The sequence below is a fragment of the Macrobrachium nipponense genome, chromosome 15, assembly GCF_015104395.2.
Source record: "Macrobrachium nipponense isolate FS-2020 chromosome 15, ASM1510439v2, whole genome shotgun sequence".
In the NCBI taxonomy this organism is placed as follows: domain Eukaryota; kingdom Metazoa; phylum Arthropoda; class Malacostraca; order Decapoda; family Palaemonidae; genus Macrobrachium; species Macrobrachium nipponense.
In genome coordinates, this window is record NC_087208.1 from 76,081,478 (window position 1) to 76,109,029 (window position 27,552).

Sequence of the window (27,552 nt, forward strand, 5' to 3'; positions counted from 1 at the left end):
AAATTACACTTGTTCTCTTTGGCTAGAATAGTGAAATGTCATCAGTAAAAGTGACAGATTTGTATCCGAGTTGTATTTGTATTAAATTATCAAAAGAATCTTCATACAGTTTCAATATAGTTCAGAAAAATAACTGAAGTGATTCACATGCCTTTATAACAGCTGCTGTAGCGGGTATAATTTCCTTATTGTATTGCATTTTGTTTCTCTTTTTCTTTTGACCTTGTATGAATGAGGGTGAAAAGCACATTTTTCAAAAATTATGAAATGACCAAGTCTTTGTTTGTGAGGATTTGTACACACAAATATTCATTTATATGTTCATACCTATTTCCCTATGTGCCTTTTCTGCCTTGAAACAAAATTTGATATGATCGATAATGTCAAGAACTGTAGTATATGTATTCTTTGTTTGTATTTTTCTGTGCTGTTTTCTGTTTGTTCAGTACCAGGTACTGTAGGCATAATGTTTGCCACCTAAGAAAGCCTTAGCTGCAACACATCATTGTGATGATGTTAGAATTGGCTGCTGTTCATATACTAACTGACCAGTTAAAATAGTTCATCAGATTGTTGAGAGTTATTATAAACCCTCTAATAGTTTTGGTTTAATCTCCAAAAACTTTCTTTTATGCTGTCATGTTGTACCTTTACAAATTAATGTCAAGTTTTTATGCAAATATTGATTTTAGTTAATCACATAGTGTTTTATCAATTTATGGAAATTTTTTCATCAGCAATCTGAGAGACTCTTAATCATGTACTATATTGCCTCCATAGGATGCTTTAAAAGGTTATCCCCATAATGGTACAGGAAAGCCTCCTGTATTGTAGACTAATGTAGTTTTGTGGCTGTTACCAAAGCATGCTTGTCCCTACTCAAAAGTATGTCTCAAAAAGACACAGGGTCTTGAATGTGCTGGCAGCAGCGCATGTTTTCTAACATCTGCCTCTGTTTCATCCCCCTTTTTTTGCAGCCAACACCTCGGAACAGTTTTCCAATGTCAGTAGTCCCCTTCCTTTGGAGATGACCTCGCCCCTCCCCCTGCCCCCATCCGCAGGTGTGGATGACGCCCATGGCCTGTCGTCCCCCCGCCCTAACAACCTTAGTGCTACTCCAGGGGCTCCTACTCCATCATCCGCGAACATGACCCTCTCCTTGGATGGCTACCTGGAACCAACACGCCTATCCCTCACTACTCCTCACTTCTCACACCAGCCCATCACTTCTCCGTCAGAGGAGTCCTTCCCTTTCTTCTCCCCACCTCCATACCCTGCCCATCGAGATCGTCATGCCCCAACCCGAGCCTCTGCCCCTGCTGCCCATGACATTGGTCCCCCCTGGCTGAGAGACCACTTGACATATCATCGACCCTCTGTTTCAACAACGTCTCCAGTGATGTCCCATCATACCTGTAATGCCCCCAGCATCTTCACTAATATGTGTTGTTATGGTTGCTCAATATTTGAATTCCTGTATACACTGGTTTATGATCCTTAAATTTATATTGTTATTACAGTATTACCTAACTCTTTCATACAATACAAGCAAAGACTTATTTCTTAAAAACTGTAGCAATAAGTTTATAATAGGGAGCTTTCCTGTTCGCTATGCTATGTTGAACTTTCACCTTGATGGTGCACTATTTAGGCTTCTGTAGTTTTGTGGCTTTTACCAAAGTATGCGTGCTCCTACTCAAAAGTATCCGTCTTAAAAAGGCAGTATTTTTAGATTTTTTGTCATTAGCTTTGGAGATTTGGCTGAAGAAGGGTTTTCAGCTCTGCCTTAGCTTTAAGGGTAGTGAAGTGCTTGGGAAAATTCCTTTATCGTTAGTGTCCTTTTTAGTAGAAAGGTGACTTTAAAGTAATAAAGAATCAGCTATAGCTCTGTCAGACTATAAAGAAAGAAATGCCATGACTCCTCTTCTGCAGAAATGGGCAAAAACAATAAACGTTTTGCCGTGCTACATTCTGTTTAGATCACCTAGTACATACTGTGAAAAAAAGAGCATGAACGAACATTCCGTTGCATGCAACCAGTAAATGCAGTATCTCTAAATTAGAAGTGACTCGAAACATTCCCTACAGATCCCTGACCCATTGTAGCTGTTGGGGGCTTAGAGGATGATAACTGAGAAGCAGTGTCCTAGTGCTTGGATGGCACAAGGCATCAAGGTCGTGGAAGCCTTGCCTCTCAGGTGCTAATTTAACAGATTATCTTCAGGCCCTTTTTCCTTTTAGTAACAATTTTTCTTTCCTTCTTTTAGCACAACAGACTTGACAATACAGACTAAAATTATTTTGATTATAGAAAATTCTAGTCTTGAAACTTTTTTGGAGGGTGGAATTGGGTGGCTTGCCTCTCCACCCATAAAGCTGGAGTACCTGATGTGGCTGAACAAGGGGAAATATCACATTAGACTTTGCTCTCAGTGCTGATTCTGATCTCAAGAGACTGACAGCTCTCCCAGGGCAACAGCCTTTTTTAAGGTAGCAATATTATTACCTGTCAAATGCATTTTCCAGTTCCAGAATTGTGTAATATAACCTCCTCCTCATTTGCTAGGTACTTTACTTCATTATGAAGACTGCCTCTGTTGTTGATCTCTCCAGCATGAAGTCAGACTGACAGTTGTTGATTTTTACTGTTTTCTCTACCTTTCTTACAAAACCTTCCCCATCATTTTTATAGTATGTTCAGGTAGTCTTATTCCTCTGTAATTTTTCACATTGCAGTACAACCTCTTTTTTTGTTGTATACCATTACTGTAAGGCTTTCTTCCCAATCATCTGGTCTTATCTCATCCTTTGTCATGTTTTCAAATATTCTAGTAACCTCATGGATGTCCGACTCTCTAGCTGTTTTAATAAAGTTACTAGTACTAATTATTCTGGATGGTCTTGGGGCTTTTCCAGTTTGATCCTCCAGAGAGCCCTTTTAACCTTTTCTGCTGTTATGTTCTCAATTATTCCATTTATTATGCCAGCTTCCTCCAATTCATTTTTTATTTTCCAAATACTGCCTCCATCTTTGTAAAGCTCTTTAGATTCAGTTTTAATTCTTCCATGTTTTAATTTTATGAACTTTGCATCTTTTAAATCTTTTCTATTTTTCCTCACATACTTTCCTCTCCAATGTTAATTTTATATGCTTCCCCCTTTACGTACATCTTTTCCATTTTCTCTCAGCCACTTTGTTGCCCTGAATGCTGTCTCTTTCCCCTCTGCTGTGTGGAGATTCTGATTCCATTCTGCCCAACTCCTCGTTACCCTTGCCTCCTACCTTTTAGCCACTCTCTTTCTGCCCTGTACTCTCCAGAGGTTGGAGGCTCCCTTCTCCTTAACTGTCTTTTGTATATCATCATGCCACCAATATGTCTCTTTCTCTCTTTCCATAATCCTATCCCATTACCACACTGCATACTTGTTGTACGGTCTTCTGTGTGCATACTTTTAGTATTTTCTACCAGCTACTGTTTTAGCAACAAAAATGTGCAGAATCCTGATTTAACTTTATCAAAAGGTAGACTGTACATCCCTGCCATACAAAATCTTACCTTATGCACCCAAGGTAAGATTTATTCTTCCTGGAACTACCTATAAAAATGAATAGCCTAGAAAGTTTCGTTTAGCCAAAGCAAAGGAAAATATTATTAGTAAATATTTTCACTAGATCTCTTGAGTTGATATTTTTAACTTTTGTAGGACTGACCATGGGAAAAAAGAGATCATCTCCCTCTCAAAAGAATATGTATCTTTGCTGTTGGCTGAGGTGAAGAGGGCACGACTCTTGCCTCTGTGCTACTCTTTTATCATTAAGTCTGCCTGCATGTTTGGTCAATCCTTGGTCTCGGTCTAAAGCAGTTGTGGTTTCATGTTCCCATGACCAGCAAACTGGTACCAGTACTGTTACTCTTGCTAACAATTCCAGACAGCTGTTTGGGATCACTGCATCTATTCTGATGGTTGGTCTGTTGTTCTGCTACTGCTGCTGCTCTACGTCTGGGGTGATGAGCAGTTATCGTCTTGATAATGTTCCCATTTGCAGTCTTGGCCACATATTCTATTAATCATAGTACCGACACCAAGTTCAATGTATTACCTGCTCCAGCTGTGATAAGAATCCTTGAGTTCTTCTACAGTCATGGTACCTGAGCGGTCACAGTCTTGGGTTCCCATTGTTGGTTCTCAGGTTGAAATACATCTTGAAATGAAGACAGATGGGTTGGTGGTCATAGTATAGTGGGTATTTATGTACACCAAAAGAACATTGCTGGACAAAGACAGTGGGGTCATCAGCCAAGGATGGAGTCCATTTGATGCAATTTACAGCAAAAATGGAAGCAGCATACCAACTCCAGGAATATCCGTAACAAGGGGTTGACCAGCCTCAGGAAATCACTTGGGATAATCACAGACATCGATCCTATCCATTTAGCAGCCTAAACTTCAGGCATAACTAGAAATACTGGAGTAAACCAAGCACATCCGTGATAGAACTGAATATCTTGAGTTGGTTGTCTTCATAAAATATCAATTTATGTGCTGGATGTAGTACAAATGAGACATCAAAAATTATGATAATTAGAAAGTACATGTATAAGGTATTGTTATTTATAATAGTACAAAATTGTCTCCTGAAGAACTTATGGGATAGTATTGTCTCCCTGAATTAATTGATTAATGAACAGTTTTTCTGTCCACACGTTCAATGTTCCTTATTCATAGAAAAGTTGTCACTTATTAATAACATTCCATCATAAGTAAATTGGTCAAAAAACGACTTACAGAATTAAGGTATTTAATATGGTTACATTATTTCTTTAAATGTTTAGAAGGGCTTATTTTTCCATATAACTACAGTAATAAGCTTTTAAACTGAAATTTGCAGATCAGGTGATACACTATTAAGGTGATTGTGAGACACTCCTTCCTCAAGCAAAATTTTGTTTTTCAGAAAAGCATATGAATATTTTTACCATTGATATTTATGTGTTTTTGAAATTTACATTGTGTCAGTAAAAAGATGAAAACTGAAGCTAAATTTTCTTATTTGTGTCTACTTAGATTAATGTGTATACTCTACACATATCTTATGCATTATTGAGCAACCATATGTAGTGTAGCATGTATAGCTTAAAGTTAGAGAAAGTGCAATGACAGTATTTGCTTATCGCAGATTCTTGCCGATCATTATTTCAACAAATCATTACTTGGTTTGCGTCTTTATAAAAAAATTTTAGGGCAAGAGAGCTTCCACAGAGTTAAAGACCAATGAGATTAATTGTCCACAGTGCATAGTGCAGTTATTACTTTATGCATGAATTTGTTTTTCAGGCATTATTTCTTTTTCAGGCTTTGACTTGCTGTTTGTGATTCTTATCATCATTTTGTAATTTATCGTTTTGTTTGGCTTTTTAAAAGATTTTTATTCGCAGGATTTTTAAAAAAGCAATAAATTTTTCTTTTAGGAAATTCTATGTTGTGCTGTCAGTGCTTGTTCATAATTCAAGTGGTTTTTCTTTATGTCCAATATTTTTTATGTGAAGTAGTTTGCTTCATTCTTTTCTCGTTACTTATAGAATATTTTTAGATTTTTTTTATTTTAGTATATACATTTTATGCATATCTGGGTTGATAATAGATATTGTGCATCATTATATCTTTTATCTCTCAACTTTCCATAAATTCTACAATGTAGATTTATAAGTGGCTGTTTTTTCTGTTGCCAGGCGTTGTCATTTACAACCTGTAGAGTCTGATACATTTTACTATTATATTGGTCCTTGCTATTTTTAAACATTTTCGCTTAGTGTAAGTTTTCTTTGGAAGATATTACCAGATTTTTTGGCAAACACTATTCAGGTCTGCAATAACCTGAAACTGTTTGCCACAGAAACTATCCAAAATTATTTTTTGTACTTGGCTTTTAATTCTGCACATGTTTATAAAACAGTTAGCTTAAAGATGCCACATATATTTTTTTTCTTCAATCTTATGGGCTAGAGGCTTATACTTTTAAGTTTCCATCTACATTTTCTTAATTAGATAGTCAGAACTCCTTGGAAGTGCCTAAGAAACCACACAAAGAGGCAGAGGTTCATGAGGACCTATGTTCGAAAGACATTGATAAGGACCACAACTCCTCAACAAGTACGGACCAGCTACTGGAAAGTGCTGCTGAACTTCTAAAGCTTGTCCCTGACAAACAGGGCTCAGTCCCTCCAACCCCTAGCATAGGGTCCCATGATGCAGAAATCACCGGAACAAGAACACCAGGCTTAAGTGCAGCTGATTTACAAGCTGCACAGCACCTCGTGGCTGGTAACCATGCTTGCTTCTGGCTTGCTGACACCTATCCACCTCTGTTCTTATCAGGGGGTCTCTTCAACTAACACTGGAATGATGGTATTTTTGAACTGTAACATAAATTTGCTTGAGTTCCAACTGCAAACAGTATGCCTGAATCTGCACTTCAGTAGATAGCACAATGCTCTTCTCTGTGAAAGACTGCAAATCTTGTAAACTGATGCTTTCAAATTAACAAATCTTTGATTATGTATTGGCAATATCATGATTGCATGATGGGATCCCTTTTACATACTAAGACTCCTCGGCTGACAAGTATCCAAACCATCATCTCTAATGCATTTCCAAAAGCCATATTTCATGGGTACTTGGGCTTGAAGTACTATTGTATTCGTTTCTGAAATTTCAGCATGATCTTAGACATTTTGCACAGGCCATAGCCAAGCATCTTGGATCTGTAGCACGGACTTTCTGTGGTGCATTGTATTTGAATGCAATGATTCCATTTTGGAAAGTGAAACGTTGAGAACTTCTGCATGACCTCTGAAGATCTTTCACATTACAACCCAGAAAGGTAGTATCGAATTAATGTTGGTTTCTTCAGTAAGGTAAGAGGTCCAGAGATATCATAATTATAATGTAAGAATAGACTGGTCGTATGTATGATACATCATCATTTACATATTATCGAGTTTTCTCTTTCTGTGATAGGACTTTCATGAGTTCTTTCCATCGTCTTTTTTTTAATTCTCCGATTTGCCCTTATGTTTTATATATATATATATATATATATATATATATATATATATATATATATATATATATATATATATATATATATATATATATATATATATATATATATATATATATATATATATATATATATATATATATATATATATATATATATGCAGCAACTTCCATATACATTACTTCAGCAAAACCGAAGACACATGATCAAGATAAACAGGATTTATTTGCAAAGCAACGTTTCATACAGGAACTTTGTGCATCATCAGTCTGTTAAAATAAAAGTACAATTTAAATTAATAAAAACAAAATACACCTAAAAATTACAATATAAAATTTAAAATTTGAAAATTATAATTTGGAAATTTGCAAATTACTTCAAAGTTAAAAGTGAAAAAAGAACATTAAAACATATCCCCTGAAACACCAACCATTCACTAGGAAAGGAGGAGAAAGAATGACTAGAAATGTGATTCAGGTCACAAAAAAACTACTACGCCAGGTATAGTGGAGACGATGAACTGCCGCTATTCAACGAACCGGAACAAGCCTTTTGATAAATAATGACTCAAGTGTTGTTAGATACTCAGAGTCCTTAGTGTAACATTAAATGGAGAAGTGCTATCTCTTGACTTCAATCTTACAATTGATGGCATGATTCTTGATATTTGAATGCTCTGGTCTATTTAATTTCTGGCCAGTTCTAAAACTATACCCCATGTGGCTGCAATATTGCATCTGCAGCAGTTTATTGGTAGATCCAACGTAAATACCAGGACATCCTGGGCACGTAAATTTTTACACAATATTAGACCTTATGAAAGGCTGCAGACGATCTTTAAAGCAGAACAGCATGAGCATGGCCATTGAGATTGAAGGAATCAACCCTGAAAGAAAAATTACATGAGTAGTTCTGCTACTATAATGATCTTTTCATCTACATGCTTACAGTGATATGTTAACGATTTTAGCCAAGAACGAGAGGCCTCTTGTATATTTATCCTGAGTGCTTAATGTAGGAAAGACATCTCTTGCTGTTGCTTGCCTGGCAGTTTGTGATTCTTATATGTGGCAAACAGATCCACTTCCATTTGTGGAAGCATGTTGGCTATTTTCTGAAAGAGTGGTTCTCTGACTCCACTGTGTTGAGGCTGTCATTTTCCTTGATAGAGAGTCTACTATTACGTTAGAGACCCCGTAAGGTGAATTGCAGACAAGTACCACTTCCTTTCTTGTCCCATCGAAAGATGGCTAGCATTACCATATTGAGAGGAGGTGAGTAACATCCCGACCTCTTAATATAGGACATTGCAGTCATGTCTAGAACCAACCAAATGTCTCTCCCCTGGAGGTCTGAGTTTTTTGAGACAAAAATGCATCCATCACCTCCAGGAAATTGAAACAACAATTCCTCTGAGTACCTAAACACCTCCCTGCCACCATACGATCCTCCCAACGTCCTCCCAACCTGTCAACTGTATGTATTATCATTCATACAGACTGAGGAGTCAGGGTGACCTGTATTGCCAGAGATTCCTTCTGAGATCAAGGCCAAAGTATCTCCCCAACTTTTTTAACCTTTTGATGAGGTCTGTCTTGCATCTTGTTTGTTGCATGCGATAGCTAGAATTTTTTCACATTCATTTGTTGTAATCTGAGTGTTGGATCTATTATTGATGCAAATTGCAACAAGGCCGTTGTATATTCTAATTGCCATTTGGAAACTCTGAGCTGTGCAAGGCATGTTTTGAGGACATACCTTATTCTGTTTTGACTATGATGGGAAGAGACAGTGAGCTGTCAAAAGTATTCCAACACAGTCTGAGATACTGAAAGCATCTGCTGGGTGTGAGGTGGGATTTTGCCAATTTATTATAAAACCTTCGTTGTCAGTTGACCACTGCTCTTAGGTTTTTAAAGCACACTTTTCTTGTGACCCCCAGATCGACCAGTTGTCTAGGTGGGCTATTAGTTGTATTTCTGATTTTTAGAAGAACTACCATTACTAACTTTGTCAAATCTTAGGGCAATGTGTAGCCCACAGGGCATGACTTTGAATCTGTACATATCTTTCCCTATCCAGAGCCTTATGAATGGGTGGAAGGGACTGGCAAAAGGTACATGCCAGTATGCATCTTTCAGATCTATAGTTGTCTAAGTCCCTTTTAGATCAATTGAACGCACTAGGGCAACAATAGTTATTCAGAAAATTTGGCAAACAATGTGCTTGATCAATGTTGATAAGTCTAGGATCACTCTTGTTTGGAGGTGTCCTTTATGGGGACACTTAGAGATGTGCTTGGTGGCAAATATCCGCATGTTTCTCTATGGCTCCCATTAACAGGGCCTTTCTGCACGTAAAATTTCAGGGAGGGGTCTGGTTTTTGGAAGAACCCCTTAAAGGAGGGTGATGGGGTGAGACTGTTTCCACCCCTGGCCTGTTTAAAATTAATGCTGTGTTCTCAAAGGGAAAACTTCAATTACCTATGGTGTCATTGAAGTTGACCCCAACCTTACCATTCCCATGGTAAGCACCTCTTTCTTTGCCTCGGTCCTTGATAGCAATTACATTTATTGCTTTTCTTATTCCTATAATAAGGTCTTTGGACTTTGTGAAAAAGGTTATCTTGCTGTTGTTGCTGCCTTTTGTGAGGCATCATCCCTTTTGAACACCTGCCTCTTCTTTGAGGAGAAAGACTTATGGGATCACTGAAGGCTTACCTTTTTAAGCGAGCCGTTTTGGGTTGAGTAAAGTGAAGTTTCAGGTTTTTGTATCCTAAATTCCACCTTTTCGGAAAAGAGAGTACTCTTGTAACAATTCTGTTGATGGGCTTGCTCATTAAGTTTTTAACCACAACAGACTCCTCCAATAGGTCCTTACAAAAAATGTTGTTATTTAATAATGAAGTTACACTGGGAAGGGACTAGTTAGGGCCCTCCAGTGTTTCCATTCCCACTTTTATGCACCGTTCTAAAAAATCTTAGAATGTTTGCCACAGGGCTCTCATAAGACTTTTGACCACAACAGCAGCAATTGTTCTGTAACAATTTGGAAGTCTTTTGATGGCAACTTCCAGCAAGGTTGTAAAGGTTATAATACTTAAAAAAAAAAAAAAGATGGATCCTAGTATGAAATTCTGCGGAGGTTGTTACCTCTGAGATTCTTCTCTGCTGTGTAGCTATAAGTAATGGAGGCTTTTCACCCTTCAGATGGGAGTTGTAGTGTTGCCCATTTGTTGGTGGAGTTTTCCGAAACTGGGATGACCAAGGCAAATACTTTTAATTCTCCCATAGTCTCTGATCTTTTAATCACTAAAACTCTGTAAAACTGTCTTTACAAGATTAATAATTTTGAAAATTAAAGGACAGAAGGCTGGGATTCCTTGGTGAGCAACTTTGGTCCTGTTAAAGGGTGTCTTCTATAGCTTTTAATGTTATAGACACAGATGAGTTTCTGTTAGTGGTCTTTCACATGTACAGCCTATATCATAGTTTTCCTCTCATTAATTAGATATTTACTATAGGTAGAGAATATGTGCACTGATGCGTCTAGCCAAGTATCATCAGGGATGAGTATTGGTGCCCCTGTCATGTTCTGATTAGAAGTTTTGTATTCAGAACTAACCAGTTAGTGGTTTTTAGTCAGAATTCCAACACTAGACCTTATTTGGGCAGCATTTGCATGCTTCTCACTTTTGGGTTGCAGGATGCAGTACTGTTACACTTTGGAGTGTACTGGACTAACTTAAATTCTTTTTTGGAAACATGCATCATGTCTCTCATACATTGCCATTCTGTGGCAATGACATTTTCTGGTGTTATTCATAATTTCCTAATGGAATTGATCAAATGCTGCAAGCTGTATATCCTGGTTTAGGACGCTTGCACATTTTGACAAACTGTTACAGCCTGTTACCAAGGGGGCAGAAGTCCTGGATAAGTTACAATACCCCACTGAAAATATAGTAATTTCAGTCGTAGTCAGATGGATCCCAGTATCCCTTGTAAGGGAAAGATCCTCACCAGCATGGATAGCTGCAAAGGGGGATAGAATTCTTTCTAGGAGGTTTCACCCATGGCTACCTGAAATTTGTGTCCCTGATCCATCTGGGTTCAGCAGGGTCATTTCAGTGGCAATGGCCACTCTATATTCCATAATAAGAATGTCTCCATATAAAAATTCCTCTACTTCCTCTGTAGGGTTAACCTGGGAGGTAGTGGGGACATGTTACTGGGTTTTTGCCCAAACATAAAACACCTGGAAGGTACTGAGGACTGATGTTAGTTCTGGGTTTTGACCCAAACATAGATCTTGATCTGAGAGAGAAAAAAAAAGGGTTACATATCTGCTATTGGAGTTTTACCGGAAAGACATAATTTCCCCTTTCCTTAGTCCTAGAGAACCTTAGGAATCATGGGACAGCTTAATATGAGCAGATTCATCCTTAAAACATGCTGCCATTAGCATACTACATACAAGTTTGGTATAAAGCAAGTTGTTACTAAAAGCAAGTCAGTATTAAATTATTAATGAGGGACACCTCTGTAGTTCCCCTTACAGTTTCCATATTTGTAATAGATTCTATTAGAAATTCGTGTTAACTTAAGCCCTTTGAGGTTTAAGTTAGTTTTGACAGCCTTATATGGCTATATTAGTCCTTTTGCACTGGGTATGGAAAATTTTAATTTGAATTGTTATACCATTTCGACTAGTATCTTATCTACTAATTTGTTTAGTTAATCCAAGCCGCTGTTTTAAATGGCTTCAGGTTATATGATTATGCCTAGGATGCTGTTTATATGCAGTCCTAGGCTGTTTGGGCTAAACTACCACATAGTACACCAACAATAGGATGTTCCCTAAATTGTTTTCTCTTAGCTTAGTATAGGGTATTGCCTAACCCAGATATCAAATGTAAAGGCTATGTAAAAACAGAAAGTTACTTACATGTAAGCTCATACTTAGGCTAACATCTTTTGTCTAACCCAGATTGTTTATATCTAGCCCTAGGCTAGTCTACTATAATATATATATATATATATTAATATCTATATATATATATATATATATATATATATATATATATATATATATATATAATATATATATATATAAGTAACATTCTAATGTGAAACTCACTGATGTGAAATTTTATAGTTAGGCTATCACCTTTTATAGATTATTATTTAATCCTGGTCAATTAATGTACCTTTAAAGGTATGGGATTAATCAGGTATAATTTGTAGCCTTAAAGATAAGCTACGACCTCATAGCCCATTTGGTCTGTGTACTGTTTTTGGTCTGCTATATAAAACAGTAGCATTAGTCTGGTCACCATGGAGCTTTGGATAGACCATGGAAAGGGTAATCCTTGAGGACTCAGTAGCGACTATACCATAAAAAATTAACTTTTCAATGAATTTGTCATGATTTTTACATTCATGTTTTCCACTTGTTTAGTGTAATTGTTTTTTGCTGGAAGCAATTCTTGATTTCATATAGAGAACAGACATGGTAATTACTGATAGTATGTCAAAACTTACAATGTCAGTCACTAGCTGGTTTAGTGCATCTACTTTTGCAACTATAAGCATCGTACGTCTAATTTCCTCTCTATCTAGTATCAGATTGTAGACTTGTGGAGACTTGTGGAATTTGAGAGTTATTCACCAATTTATTGAACACCAAAGTAAAATGTCAGTTCTTATCACTTGTAAATAACTGGAGTAATTGGAAGCTCCACTTTCCATCCTTTTACATTAACATTTTTTTAAGTACTGTGTTAGGAGTTTGAATGAACTAGGTTAGCCATCTTTCACTACTGGCCAGTTTGCCACTAATAACTACAACTTTAAAAGGGCAGCTGAATTGAAATGATGTCCTAACTTCTGGCTGATTTGCAGACTGGAACTATCAATTCTATCTTTTTAAAGAATTCACATTTGAGGTTTTACTGGATTCAACATATTGCTGTTTGAGTCCATGGCAGAAAACCTGTAGCTTGAAAAATCAGTCATCCCAAGTTATACAAAATGAAATTACCTAATCACTTAACATTCCTTCTCTCTTGACTTTTTTATGATTTTATTTTACTCTTACAGTTGTGCGTTACAATACACTATGAACTATCGCTATGTTGTCAAGAAGCTTTTAAAATAGATACAAGTGAAAGACCTGTTCATGATGTGTCAGTTGATATTTCATGGGAAATTTAATAATTTCAAGGGCTTTGATTTTTGTTTTGTATAGTTATGTTTCAGTTACTTCTGCTGATAAACAATGAGTTATGCAGGGACCATTTTTTATCTCACCTTGTTAAGATTCGAAATCTAAATGCATTCATGATGATCTGTATCAACCCTCTGTGATATACAGATCATCAGACTCAGATAAGGTTGATTTTATGCTACTGCCAGACAGCAGATGATAACAATAGTATGGCTTACAGGGGTTTCCAGGAAGTAAAATTGTGAACATTTATGATAACGTATAAAACTTTCTGAAACCCTGATGAATTTAAGAAAATGTTGCCGACATGACACTGTGGGTTGTAAACCACCTCAAGACGAAACATTATTAACCTATAAAATTAGGTGTTTAGGAAGATACCAAGAACAGCCAAGTTAAAAATTGCTTCTTTTTTGGCAATTTTGAGAAGTTCCGGATTGTGGTAGGCCTCTGCACAACTTTAATGGTTATATCTTATATAGACATAGATCAAAAATACCCTTCACCATTTTTAATGTTTAATTTTCTTAGTTTTTGTTCTTATTTGCCACTATCATTTTGAATGCTGTATAATGTGTGTGCAATAGTCAGCAAATAGTTGTCATTACCTTTTTCTATGGACATCTCGATATAGTTTTCCAATTTTCCACTTTGTGTAGTGGTTGTATAATGTCTTCATTTTCTATATACTTTCTGCTTGATCATAATGTCGCACTGATACACCCTGTGGATGCTTCTTAGTTCAAGAATATAATTATTTTCAAAGTTTTATTCATGATATAATGAGGTATTTTTCTTTAATGATGGAATAAGATGATTTCTCGAAAAATTGGGTTCCTGATGTCATTTTCTGCCTTGTAGAATGTCTATGCCGGCAGAAAACAGGCATAATTTGAAGTACCAAGGTGGATTTTATGCCTGTATGTGTGATAATTTTGGTTTCAGCTGAAAGGGATAAAACTCACAACATTTCCAACACAAAAATTCTATATTTCATTTCAAGATTCATGGATTGTATCTTTATTATACCTGATGTCACTAATAAAAAGAATTTTATAGTAACAGTACCATTATTAGTTTGCATAATCAAATCAAATTAACATTGCAGTTCCTGTAAAGATGTAACTTTTAACACGATGAATGTCAGCAGCTTATTAGTATTAACAGATAATTGTACATACTGCTGTCACTGACAAAGCATTCAAGATTTATTGGGGATTTTTACTAATTTTACGTAAACATGCCATGTATGCACTAACTGTAATCTTAAGCAGCTTTGGGCTTCCAACTCACCAATTTAATCACAAGTGGACATTCACTTCTACTATGTATACAATAAATTATTTGCTCTAAATGGTAAAGAATTTGCATTTGAGTGGTGATCCTATAGTATTTACAAGAGATTCTTAGCTATTTACATAATAGTCATTTTTGCATAAAACTGCTCTTCTTTGTAATATTTACTGAATATATATGGGGATAACAAATACACTATTGTACTGTATATTGGTCATTGAAGTTAGTTGAAAGAAAATCCAAATAAATGTCAGTTACTAAAATGGGTCACATTGTGAACACACTTTTGGTTTGCATTCATTTTTCTTTTCCTGAATGTTAACATTATTTTCAATTAGACAGTAAAGATTTCATTAATAGTTGCCAGTATTGTTGTAGACTTTACTTTTTATACTATCGTAATTATGTTTACCATGAGACAATGAACTTCATAAATCTCTTTTATGTTAGTAGTGTGTTATATGTGAGTCATAATGTGACTAAAGAGTTAGGTGCTTAATGAAAGGGATGTGTTATGATGTGATTTTTTTCTTGAACTCTGTGTTAATTCACACTTTTATTCCTTATCAGCTATTCGTTCTGGCGACTACTACATGTTTGAGGATTATGGGGACTATGAGGGCTTGGCACCCCTTGAAATCCCAGAAGAACCCAATGAGGATGATGCTCCTCCTGGCATGACAGTCTCAGAGGTAAAAAGAACAACTCTAACTTCCTAGTACTCTTATGTAAGAATTCCAAACTGGATTAATGTTGTTAGGAAGGTTGTTATATCCTGTTTTACCTTTTTAAACTTAACTTTCCCTGTTAACTTTTTCTCTCTTCATCTTTTCAGTAATTGAATATGCTAAGATTTTTGCACTTTTTCCAGTGAAATCTTTCCTGAATTACTTAGCGTTTGTTTTTTGTAACGAAAAGCCTTTTCTCCTCTTTAACCTAGTAGTACTTTTAGTTGCAGTTTACATCAAAGTTGTTAGACACTTCTTTTTTCCTATCTTGTAACCATATGGAAGCACCAATTGATATATTTCCAGAAAGGAATGCCAATTGTTTTTGGATTTTGCATTTTCTCTTAATTTGATTTAATTTTTGTAAGTTTAATCTTATAATTTGCAAGATGTTTTCTTTAGCACCAGTGGAGACTATGTCACATCATCTCTCCATTTCTATGTAACCTGTTTAATGTATTCTGTTACTGTAGTATTTCAGTCATATTTTTTCATCAGTTTACTTGTTTTCTTCACTGCAACTTTCAATGTGTACCCTTTTGGTAAAAAAACTGGTATGTTGCATTGTTATCACAACCCCATCCAACACAATTAGCCAACACTTGTGGCTGGTCTAGAATGTCAGCAGACAAAGTAGTTTGCTGTCTACCACACATGATAACAAAGTCTAATGCACCGCTTGTAACCTCAGGTAGGAACCGACCACCTCAACCCTCTTTACTGTGTGAGAATCTTTTTAACATAATTGTTTATTAAATCAGTGGGAAAAAGCAATCGTCTCAACTTATCAGGTATTTCTGTCATAGGCTGTTACTTGTACAAAACCACTATGTGCTTGAGCTTTTCTCCTGTTAATTTCACATTTTAGCAGTGCCTTTACATTGTTCCAGAGTTTTCCCTCTATACACTAGTATCTCGATTTAATGGACTAATAATGCCACCTACTAGTTTTAAATTACCAGTTATCTGCTAAATAATAGTACACACATTTCCTGCAGGCTCGTCAGCATAGAGAACAAGCAGATCAATCGGAAGGGGAATGAAGGGACAATTATTTCATGAATTGAAGCATTTAAGTCATATTTTATGATATATTCCATTTGAAATGTTTTTCATAATGTAATATCAGCTGTTAACATTAATTTGGTCAGTCATTTGAAATTCCCAAACTACGAGCGTTGTTACATTCAGACAGAACACTATGAAACCTTTTTAGTATAATATTTACATTTTTATGTGATTTACTGCTACTGATCAGTAGACTGGCCTTTTTTGTTTTATATGTGATATCACTTAAATAATGATTTTAGATTTTGTTTCTGGGTATTTTGTGGCTTGACTTTTAAAAATTGATCTCCGTAGGGGGCTAGCGCCATCAGTAGTGTATCTCACACAGTGCACTAAAGGCATTCCTTAAGGTTCTCTGCAGCATCCCTTCGGCCCCTAGCTCCAATCCCCCTCATTCCTTTTACTGTACCCCCATTCATATTCTCGTCTATCCATCTTAGCCTAACAATTGTTTCATGGTGTAACTGCAAGGTTTTCCTCCTATTACACCTTTCAACCCTTTCAGCCCTCAGTTCGCGTATCAGCATTAATTAACACCACACGGAAAACTGATGTTCTGGATTCCGAAACAAAATCCCTCCAAAACAGACAGTTAATCTTTGCTCACTTAATTTTCAGTCTTATCAGACAGTCATAAAATGCTGCAAGCTCGTCTTGGGACTTTTTAATCTTAAGTTGGCATTGCCAGACTATTGCAAGTGTTTCATTTTTCGTTTAACTTACAGGCAAACACAACTAAAATTAGGTGCACACTTATGTAAATAAATATGAGGATAAATATTGCAAAATATGTAATGGAACATTAAGTTGCCAACATAATTGTCATTATGTTCAAAAATAATAATACACATCACGTATCATGCTCTTTGAATGTGTATTCTACATATGTAATTACTCATTTTTATTATCATTAAAGCATAAAAGTAAGAAAATGGGGCATGAAGCAATCTCGAAAACAGAAAAAAATATGCTATTGCTTAACAGTGTACCAGAATCTTAACAGTGATTGGTTGCATTTTTCAGATCGTAATAACGTGAAAAGAAAAAATTAGGTAAAAAACTAAAACAGAAAAATACTAAGGGGAAAGAGAGGATAAGTAAAAGAGAATGAATAAGCAATATTGGCTTTATAATACTACTCGTAATCAGATTCAAAGAACAATACCACCATCATTCAAGTCACACTGTCTCAGAACCACAAGATGATGTGCAAGTTGTAAAGTTGATCAGGGCAAAATTTTGAGGGACCTGTAGAGCAAGTAGGACTAGTAGTATGTCTAGGGCCAAGGGTACGGCTTGATACGGGTGAGAGGGTAGGGAATGCAAGATGGTGATCTTTACTCGATATATTTCATTGTCCTTATTCGAGGACAGCTAATAAAATACGTATTATGTTACTGGTAAATTAATTACGGTATGACTACGAATGTTACCAGTATTCTAAGTTTAATGCATTTGAACAGTTGAAATACAAAATTTGTATCTCATTGAGATTTGGTTATTGGTTTAGTTTGGGTCTAAAATTTGTCTAAAATTAACTTGAAAAGTACTATGAGATCTTGTCAATATGCTGACTATAGAAAACACAAAATCCAATACGTATATATGTTTTTACTTACTGATGATGTTTAGGGGTTTTTCTGCCATGTGAAATAAGAACAAAATCATAGTCCGGTAATGAGGGTGACCTTTTGCTATGTCCGATGAAGGTTATTCATTCACTATCTGTGTATCTGTGTACAACACAAGGACTTAGGCTTTTTCCCTCAGCAGGCCAACAAGATAGGTAAGTTTAGAGGAATATTAGTTTGGTTTGGTTAAGGCAGGTCATCTTTGTGTAGTATATGGATTGATCAGACAGTGAGGCTAGATAGGTTACAGGAGAGTGCACGTGATCAGTCCTCTCTGTGTCACTTATTTGTAAGCATAGCATGGATACATATCATGCAGGCACCTGGCAGTGATAGAATACTTTTGCTGAATTTTCTTGAGATGTTATGCAAGAGACATTGTCTTCCTGGGTTACATGCAGCTACATCTCAGTTGAAAAGTAAATTGCTATCTACCCTTTGTTTGGAACTTACCAATACTAGCAGCTTATCTTACTTATTATGGGTTTTCCACTCATCATAGTGACCCTGTGAGTTAACTGGATCTTCATCTTGACCCACACAGCCCATGAGCGTTCTCCTGGCACTTGGCCTCCCACATAAATTGCGATTGAGGGAAATTATGATTGCAATGAACAGTTTTCCTAACAAAAACTATTTTTCAAGCAAGGCCATCAATTATAATCTGAATTTTTACCTCCCACACCCTACTTCTTACTTCCTTATGTTAAGAATTTCATGAACAATGAAGTGTGGTTGGTCCTTACGTGAGTTTGTTAGGAAAGCTCAGTTTTGGTACTACATTGGTTAACCAATTTTCAAGGTTTTGTAACCAACTTCAAGGTAAAGTGAATCAGCGATAATTTTGTCAACTTTTTACTAAAATTCCAAAATTTCTATCCTATGGTGGACAGCCTCATAACTCTGATCATTGGATAAAAGTTCCTCAGTGCACTTGTGCCTGTAGTTTAAGGCCTGTGGCTAATTAACATTCAATGATTGACTTCCTTTGACTCCATTCACTTTTATTTTATTGTTTGTTATACATCTCACTATGTATATTCTGTCTTTTATTCTTATTTTTCTTTGCCTGGTAGTGGAGCATTGAGAAAACAGTTTATTTCAACTTGAAGCAATGATTGACTGAAATGAAATAAATTAGTATCTTTACATTGGTGTTGTAATCACTTTTCTTCTTAAATATGATTAGATTGTTCCCTGCTTGATGTGCATTATACTGTAATAGATGTTTTATGTATGAATGCTCTTGTACATTATTCTTTCCTGTTTGTTATGCCTTCCCCAATTATACTGTAACTCAACAGATTTACAGTTATTTACAAATATTTAGCCACTCCTGGTTTCTTTGTTTCTTCATTGTAAACGTTATTTCAGAGGATTAGGTCCTACTCTGTAGTGAAGACTATAGTGACCCCAGACAAGTATTACTTAGTTCTTATTCTCATTGGTGCTTCGCAGACTGCATAGGGTAAGAAAGGTCTTTATGGAATGGCATCCATAGATGCATGGGCCATTAGAAGGGAGGAGAGGTTTTCTCCCTCTTGAATGGTATCTTTTCTCCCATCTCTCTGTTGCCGGTAAATTGTAAGACATTTACTTTTGTTTAACCCTTGCTGTTTAGCCTGCACCCTAAACAGCTTATTTGTTCCTTCTGTCTCCTCTCATTATGTACCCCATTCCTGGTCCAGTTTTGTTTCTGAACAATGCATAACGATGCAGTTGAATACATTGACTTTATTTTTCAAATGTTGGTTTCTTGTGTTACATTATATGCTGTTAGCTTAAAATATCATTGGATGGAGTCATCTGTTTTGTATATTTACCAATTGAGTTTCTTTCTCTACCACTTTTGAAGATAGTTTCTCTCCTCTCAGGCATCTGCAAAAACTGCATGTTAAGATCATGTTTACACATATCCATTGTGAAGGAGATTCGTCACCTTACATTGCTTTCCCTTTTATCTTCTTTTATTCACTATGCAGATCGTGACGAGAAAAGCATTGTAATCCAGTGCATCCAGTACAAGAAAAGAAGTGTAATAATATTGTTGGTTAAATTATATTGTGAAAGGAAAATTTGTCTTACAGATGGCCTTTAAGATTTCTATAGCAAAAATTTTCGCTATAGATATCCTGCTTGTTTATGCAACCTTAGGGAGTTCTTAGTGTAAGACAGGAAATTTTAACCGGTAATTAACTTTAATGACTTCATTACCCAGAAATTGGTAAAGCACGAAGCGTTAAGCACAAAAGGTGTCCTCCTAATGCAAATATGTCAATTGAAGGTTAACAACTGTTGTCGCTTCTGCTATTTGCAAGGACCATATTCAGTCACCTATCCCTGGTGCTGACTCTGAAAGAAAAATCAAGCAAATGTAGTTTTTCTCTTAAAATTCATTTTCCACTGGTTCTGTTTTATTTCTGTCAATTCCTTTAAGAAATATTTAAATTTCCATTAAGTGAATATGTAAATCTTTCCTGTGCAGTATTAATATCCTGTGTTTCTTCAAAGTTATGGTACAGTAACCATTAATCTCCTCTGATCACGATTAGTTCATTCCCATACTCGGGTGCGTGGTACGTACATTTCTCATGTATGGGGTACCATGAATGAAGTCAGACAATTCCAGCGCTGCAACAGCCAATGGTCAGCAGTTTTGAGGAACAGAGTAGGCTATATAATATGATTTTGGACTTAAATTCAAGTACTGTTTCAGTGACAGGAGGAGTCACGTTTTCTTTCCTAGTTTTACTGGATCTAAGGTCCTTTGTATGTTAGAATTTATCTTTATATAACAAATTTTCTTAAGACTTCATATTTTTTTCACCTTTCTTGCAGTAAGGTCATTTATATCATTTAAATAAATTTGTGTCTTTTCAGAATTTAGCTACTGTTATGTTTAAAGAACTGTAATGTTTAGTATTACACAGTTGTCTCATTCATTTGGAGATCTGAAGGTAGATTGATATGAACATTGAATTTACCAGTTTGAAGTGTTGAATATGCCCTGTAAGTGGTTTGAGATCCTGTTTTCAGACTTAACAGTCTCCCTAAAGACAGAATTGTGAAATAACTGAAATGCTTGCCACAATTGATCCTCTTCATGCCTTAACCAGGAAATGAATGTTCTATAGTAGCTTCACCATCATCATCATTCACATTTTCACGTTAACTTTCTTATTACATGTGGCTAGGTGTGTAAAACATTATCTTCATTCTTTGCTCTCTCCATCTTATGAATTCATAGGCTTTCCCACAGGTCTTTCTCCTACTACTTCCATATCTACCACCTTTTTCTCATTATGTGTCCAAATCGGATATCGAGATTTGACTAAGTTTTAATTCTCAGCAATCAATATTACGTTCTTATTGCCTGTTTAATCCCTGCTTTGTAGCGCTGTCTGCCCAAAGTAGCAGAAATATTCTGTCTCTTATAAGACTTGCTCTTCTTCCACTCTATGGTTCTCCACTTCTTTCTCTTCTCCGTTTGCTCTTCTAATATATTTATGGTGTAAAACAATCTTACTCTTTACATATTTTGTAACCCTGAACATCTCTTATACCATTGATGATATTCGGCACAAAATACTGAGTTGACACACACACCTTTTCCACAGCAACCGTATGGTCACTTTCCATTTCATTTTGCTGCAGTCACCATAAACTTTGTTCGCTTATGTTGATTTTCAGTTTTGTCCTCTATAGTCTATTTTTCCTTATTTTAGATATTTCCACAACTTCTTCCTCAGATGCTGCTGTTAGTAATAGGTTATCGACAAGCTGTATGCAGCCTCCTTTACTGCACTGTTGTGTTTTTTATGACTATGATAAACAGCAAAGTGCTCATGGCTTATCCATAATGGACACCAATATCTGTAATTTTTTATATGTTGTATTCATGATTTATTAAAAGTATTTTCAGTCTTACTTTGAAAAAAGTTGGGGGCTTCATATGGAGTAATTCCTTCAAAGTCAACAGTTGTACGACTTAAATTTTATGGGATTGTAGTACTACATGTTTTGAAATATTTTGATAGCATTTTGTTGTGTTATTTGTAGGACCAGCAATAGGCAATGATGGATGTGCACCGTGGAAGTAGAGGAAAGCTTGAGCAAAGCTTCTTATACTTGTTTTCCAAACTGGTGCTTTTTATAAAATATTATGCATTATTGTAGATAAATTCTTTCATAGCTTTTAGTTTACAATGAAAATTTGCTTAAAAAATGCATCATTTGTTCTGGAAAGGAAACATTTTCTGATATTGTAGAAGCTATTGATAAACTACCAACTCTTAATAGTATAGTATTCGTATTGGAATACAGGACCATATACCATTAATCTCCATTTTATGTTCAGTACTATTCAGTGTAAACAAAAAAGACCTTTGCTATGTCCTGGCTGTGTATAAGAAGTGTTCGTAGTAAGAGCAAACCTCTTATTTTACTTAAGCATGTTGCAAACTGTAAGTGACTTTAAATGAAAACGGTTATGTTTTCTCTCGGCCGAGCATTCTATCACTAGGGTTCTCCTTTACTCAATGTGTCTTGAAGCATCGTCCTGAAACTTGGTTTATGATTAGGAAGACATGCCCTGTAAACATAGGGACATAACCATAGTAGACCTGTCTGCAATTTCGCTCAGCAAGCTTGCAACTTACTGCTTGCCATTCTCAGAAACTCAAGTGGAAAATTAATACCTTGTGTTTCTTTTGGATAATATGCAGATACTATCGAGAAATGTCATTTAAACTCATCATAAGCTGAACTAAGCTGATCCCAGCAGACATGGTTCACAAATTTTCTGCTTCTTCCGTCACGCATCCCAGGGGTAACTACCTGGCCAAGTCTTTCAAGCCATTTCAAGACTCCATTGCAATATTATTACAATACCTGGAATCTTGTCAACTAGGTTTACACAATAATGATAACACTTTACCCATTTCATAACAGTAATTGCAGAATTTTTCAGGTTTCTGAAAGAAAACCTTTTGCATTAATATATTAAAGGGTACAGATCTACACTATTTAGGGTGATGAAGGACCCAAACTTATCCATATCATTAGAGATTATATATATGCTGATTGATCATGACATTGAGATTCTTGACTATCTGTTATTTAGAGGAACCATATAGAAAATCAGAAGAACTCTTGGATCAGGTTTCCTTGAGAGACCTCCTTTTGAAGACGTTACTTCTACTAGTCTATATTTTTGTCCAATACAGTTATCTCGAATGTCAGATGTTTTTCACAGAGGATGAATTTTTGGCCACATAAATCAGCGTCAGATGAAGAATTCATCCCATCAAAGATCATTTTACTCACGTCTTGATTTGTATCATTACATTTAATGACTGTTGTTCAGATTACATAAATCAATGTTTTTGAGGGGTATGGCTCAGGTTTAATTTCATTTTACTGAGTAGACATCACCCATCATTTTGTAGTTCAGTTTGCCAACACAATAGCTTTTTCATGTTCATGGTGATTGCTTTGGAGTTATTCCTCATTATATATACATACATTATATATATATACATACATACATACATACATACATACATACATACATACAAACGGTGGATCCCCTGTACTCATGTTCTCGGCATTTGCGGACTCACACATTTGTGGATTTCTCTCTGGAACATTTACCCCCATTATTCGCATTATTTTTCTATGAGAAATTTCTACAAACTCCTGGTTTTTTAAATTAATTTTCTCATAAAATGCACTTTTTGTGGTAAAAATATTTAAAAAACCAGGTATAAACATTTTTAGTGGTTTTTTCTATAAGGGTTCCAACTATTCATGGGTTCTAGCTATTCTCGTACGCATCCCCTGCGAATACGAGGTGACATAATATATAAAATACTTATATATATATATATATCTATATATATTAGTATATTATATATATATATATATATACATCAAGCTACAAATGTCCTTTAATATCTAATTTGCTCTACCTCGGAATTAATATATACTTAACCGAAGGTGAATTTTTTTAGGCGATAAGAGAATTGTCGGCTCCTGGGCGCGAACTATCGAAACCAAATAAATCCAGGACAACAGTGAAGCTTTCACCCACACCACCACCGCAAGAGGCTATAAGTTTATGCCGCCTCTCACCTCCAAATACCTGTCGCTCTCAGGTATTCGTTGTTTGGGGACTGCATCAACCCACCTCGACCTCGGTAGCGTTGCAGTGCTTTTGACAGCACGTAGCCATTATATGAGTCATATCACATTGCCGTAATTCATATACATACATCGAGCTACAAAAGTCCTTTAATATCTAATTTGCTCTACCTCGGAATTAATATATTTTCATATATGCTTAACCGAAGGGGAGTTTTTTTAGGCAATAAGAGAATTGTTTAGTTTGGACGGTTCGCACCAGGGAGCCGACAATTCTCTTATCGCCTAAAAAAATTCCCCTTCGGTTAGGCATATATGAAAATATATTAATTCCGAGGTAGAGCGAATTATATTAAAGCACATTTGTAGCTTGATGTATGTATCCATCCATGGCGTGAGACGGTCGAAAACTTCTTCCGGTAGAGCTGCTGTAATCAAGTCGGCCTTGATCCCCTCCTCTGTGATACCATGGAGTCTGAACTGGATCTCAGTTCGCTAGAGCCAGGATACTACGTTCTGCCGGGAGAATTGCAGCATTTGGATGGAGTAGGAGGTTTGTGGGGTGAGGCAGCGGGTGTGCAGCTGCAGCTTGCAAGGGCGCAGTGTGGGGCGTCGGAGGCGCCCCCAAGTTCTCTATGTCCGTCATCTCACAAACAACAAAATGTGTGAGTGCCATATTTAGTCTGTTAATGGTGTTATTTACCTACGGTCGATGTGAGTCGTTAAGGGTGGACTAAACCATGAGGGGAACGCCAAAACACTCCTGTAGAGGGTGTGCCATTTTTAGTCCTCTAATGGCATTTGGTTAACCGTGGGTAGGAGCACCAGAAAACCAAGACTGAGGCGCCATTTTGAGTCCATTAATGGTTTTCTGGAGGGAGCGGCCAAAATTGCTGCCTGTCCTAATCAGGTCACCAGTTGTGAGGATCAAACAGAGACATCGAGAGAAATGTACTAACTTTACTGATAAAAAATGGATACATATAAGGCAGCTGTGTGGATGGAAACGTAGTGTCCATCATACACACATGCAAAAGGGAACGGAGTCTCACTGTGATTGTGCTTTCTCGCACCTACAAATATACATATAATTAAGCGTACAGGATACATATTTTGATGGTATATGTATTGGTGGAACGGCTGTAAAGTACGCTACATTTTGGGTATATATATAAAGGTATGTAAGATGGGAGGACAGACATTTTGGCAGAAATGCGATACAAAAACATACATATAAATAAGAGAGAAAGAGAATTGTTATTTTTACTATTCAATATCATTTAATATTATTAAACTAAATACAGCATTAATCATTATTAATATCTGAAAATTAGTAAATAATTTTGTATCATAAAAATGTATTTAGTCATGAAAATAATATCAAAATACACTAGTAATTAGTGAGTATTTACTGACGGAAAAGGCCGCAAATTGCCCAATTTTTCATGAATATTTATACATAGGCTCAACAGAAAAAATCTTTGAATATTTGAGTCCGCAAATCTCGAGAACGCGAATACAGGGGTTGATTGTGTGTGTGTGTGTGTGTGTGTATATATATATATATATATATATATATATATATATATATATATAATATATATATATAATATATATATATATATATGAATAACTTGATCACGAAATATATAAAACATGATGCTATGTATGAATAAAAAAGGGTAATACCACAAAGGAAAATGAAAAACGAGAACTGCAGAGATCCTTCGGTCTCAACCCTTTATTTAAGCCAAGCCTTAAGTAAAAGGTTGTTAAGACCAAAAGATCTCGGCAGTTCTTGTTTTTCATTTTCCTATATATAGTATATATATATATATATATTTTCCTATATATATATATATAGATATATAATATATATATATATATATACACACACACACAGACATACATACAGTAGTGCCTCAGGTTACAAAATTAATCTGTTCTGAAGCGGCCTTCATAACCTGATTTTTTCTTATTTAGAACTATGTTTTACTTGTAAATTGTCTAATTCGCTCCAAGCTCTACAAAAACATCACAGTATATTTTATTATAAAGCTAAATTGACCAATTTTGACCATTCAATACCTAACCCAACCATGACTGTACCTGTAAATAAAGTGTATTAGTGTACATGGTACAAGAAATACTGTATGTACATGTACGTACTATGTAGTAAAATTTGGAATCTTACCTTTCGAGTGAGGCAATGTCCGAAAGTGGCGACAGAGGAGGAGGACAAATGGCAAAAAACATGCACACTTAACTTTATGATCCATTAAAAAATGGCAGAAAACTTTACACTAAACTTTACGAAACACATTAAAAAATGGCAGAAAATATTAACATTTCTTGATTATCTCCATCTTCATCTCCATAGAAAGCATCCTCTTCTTTCTGTGAACTTCAGCAACATTCTTGGGACCCATGGCTAATAACGTAAGTAATTAAGTTCACACGCAACACGATAAAGTAACTTACAGTACAACGAAAGCGAAATCACTAACACGAATTTACGTTAACAAACAAAATCTATATGAACGAACGAATTCCAGGTGTTTACGATAACACTGCCACAACGAAATAGTCAAGGAATGCCTTTACATAGAGGCATGATGGGACAGATGCTGACCAATAGGGGAGCAGGATCTTACGGCAGTGACTAGCATCAGGAACCAATGTGAGAGCGGGAGGATGGTGGCGAGTCTACTGAGTTGGGGGCGTGCAAGTTTTAAAATTGTTCTCAGCGGCCCGGGCGAATCTCGGACTTTACAATACATACACCCTTTTGCAACCTGAATTATTTTCGTACACAGAAGCAAAATAATTTTCGTCTTTGCCTTCGTAACCTGGATTTTTCGTACGTAGGGACTTTTGTATGTAGGGGTATGACAGTATATATATACATATGTATATACAGTGAAATCCCATTTTAACGGATGAATGGGGGGAAGGTTGTTCATTAAAGCTGATAGCCCATTGAAGTGAAGCATTGATTTTTTCCGTGCCCTAAGTGATGTTTATCGGTAGGGTATGCCATGTCCTACATATTTAAGGGATAATTCCATATCAATAAAATAAACTTTTATCTATGCCATTCCAGCTGAAAAAATATAAACATCGAATTATAGTAATGCTCAAAATTTTAATGGTAGTGTAATTACAGTAGTAATAATGCTTAGGATAACATTAATGGTAGTATAATTACAGTAGTAATAATGTTTAGGATAACATTAATGGTAGTATAATTGCAGTAGTAATAATGTTTAGGATAACATAATATCATTTCTCATTAAAATTTCATTATCATTTTGGTGGTAAATAAGTTTAGAACACTTCAGTCATACAAGCAATAATTATCATACATTATTGTATTGCTGTGATTAGCGATCAATAC

The 27,552-nt window shown here is 35.8% G+C and overlaps 1 protein-coding gene across 1 annotated transcript in view; it reads left to right on the forward strand.

Moving 5' to 3' along the window:
* The window catches only part of LOC135195072 (piezo-type mechanosensitive ion channel component-like), a 347,594-nt gene that overhangs the window by 215,048 nt on the left and 104,994 nt on the right, over positions 1-27,552 (forward strand). The window contains exons 32-33 of the mRNA XM_064221446.1: positions 978-1,415; positions 15,158-15,279. Coding sequence (XP_064077516.1) covers positions 978-1,415; positions 15,158-15,279 — 560 coding nt within the window. The remainder of the gene's footprint in view (positions 1-977; positions 1,416-15,157; positions 15,280-27,552) is intronic.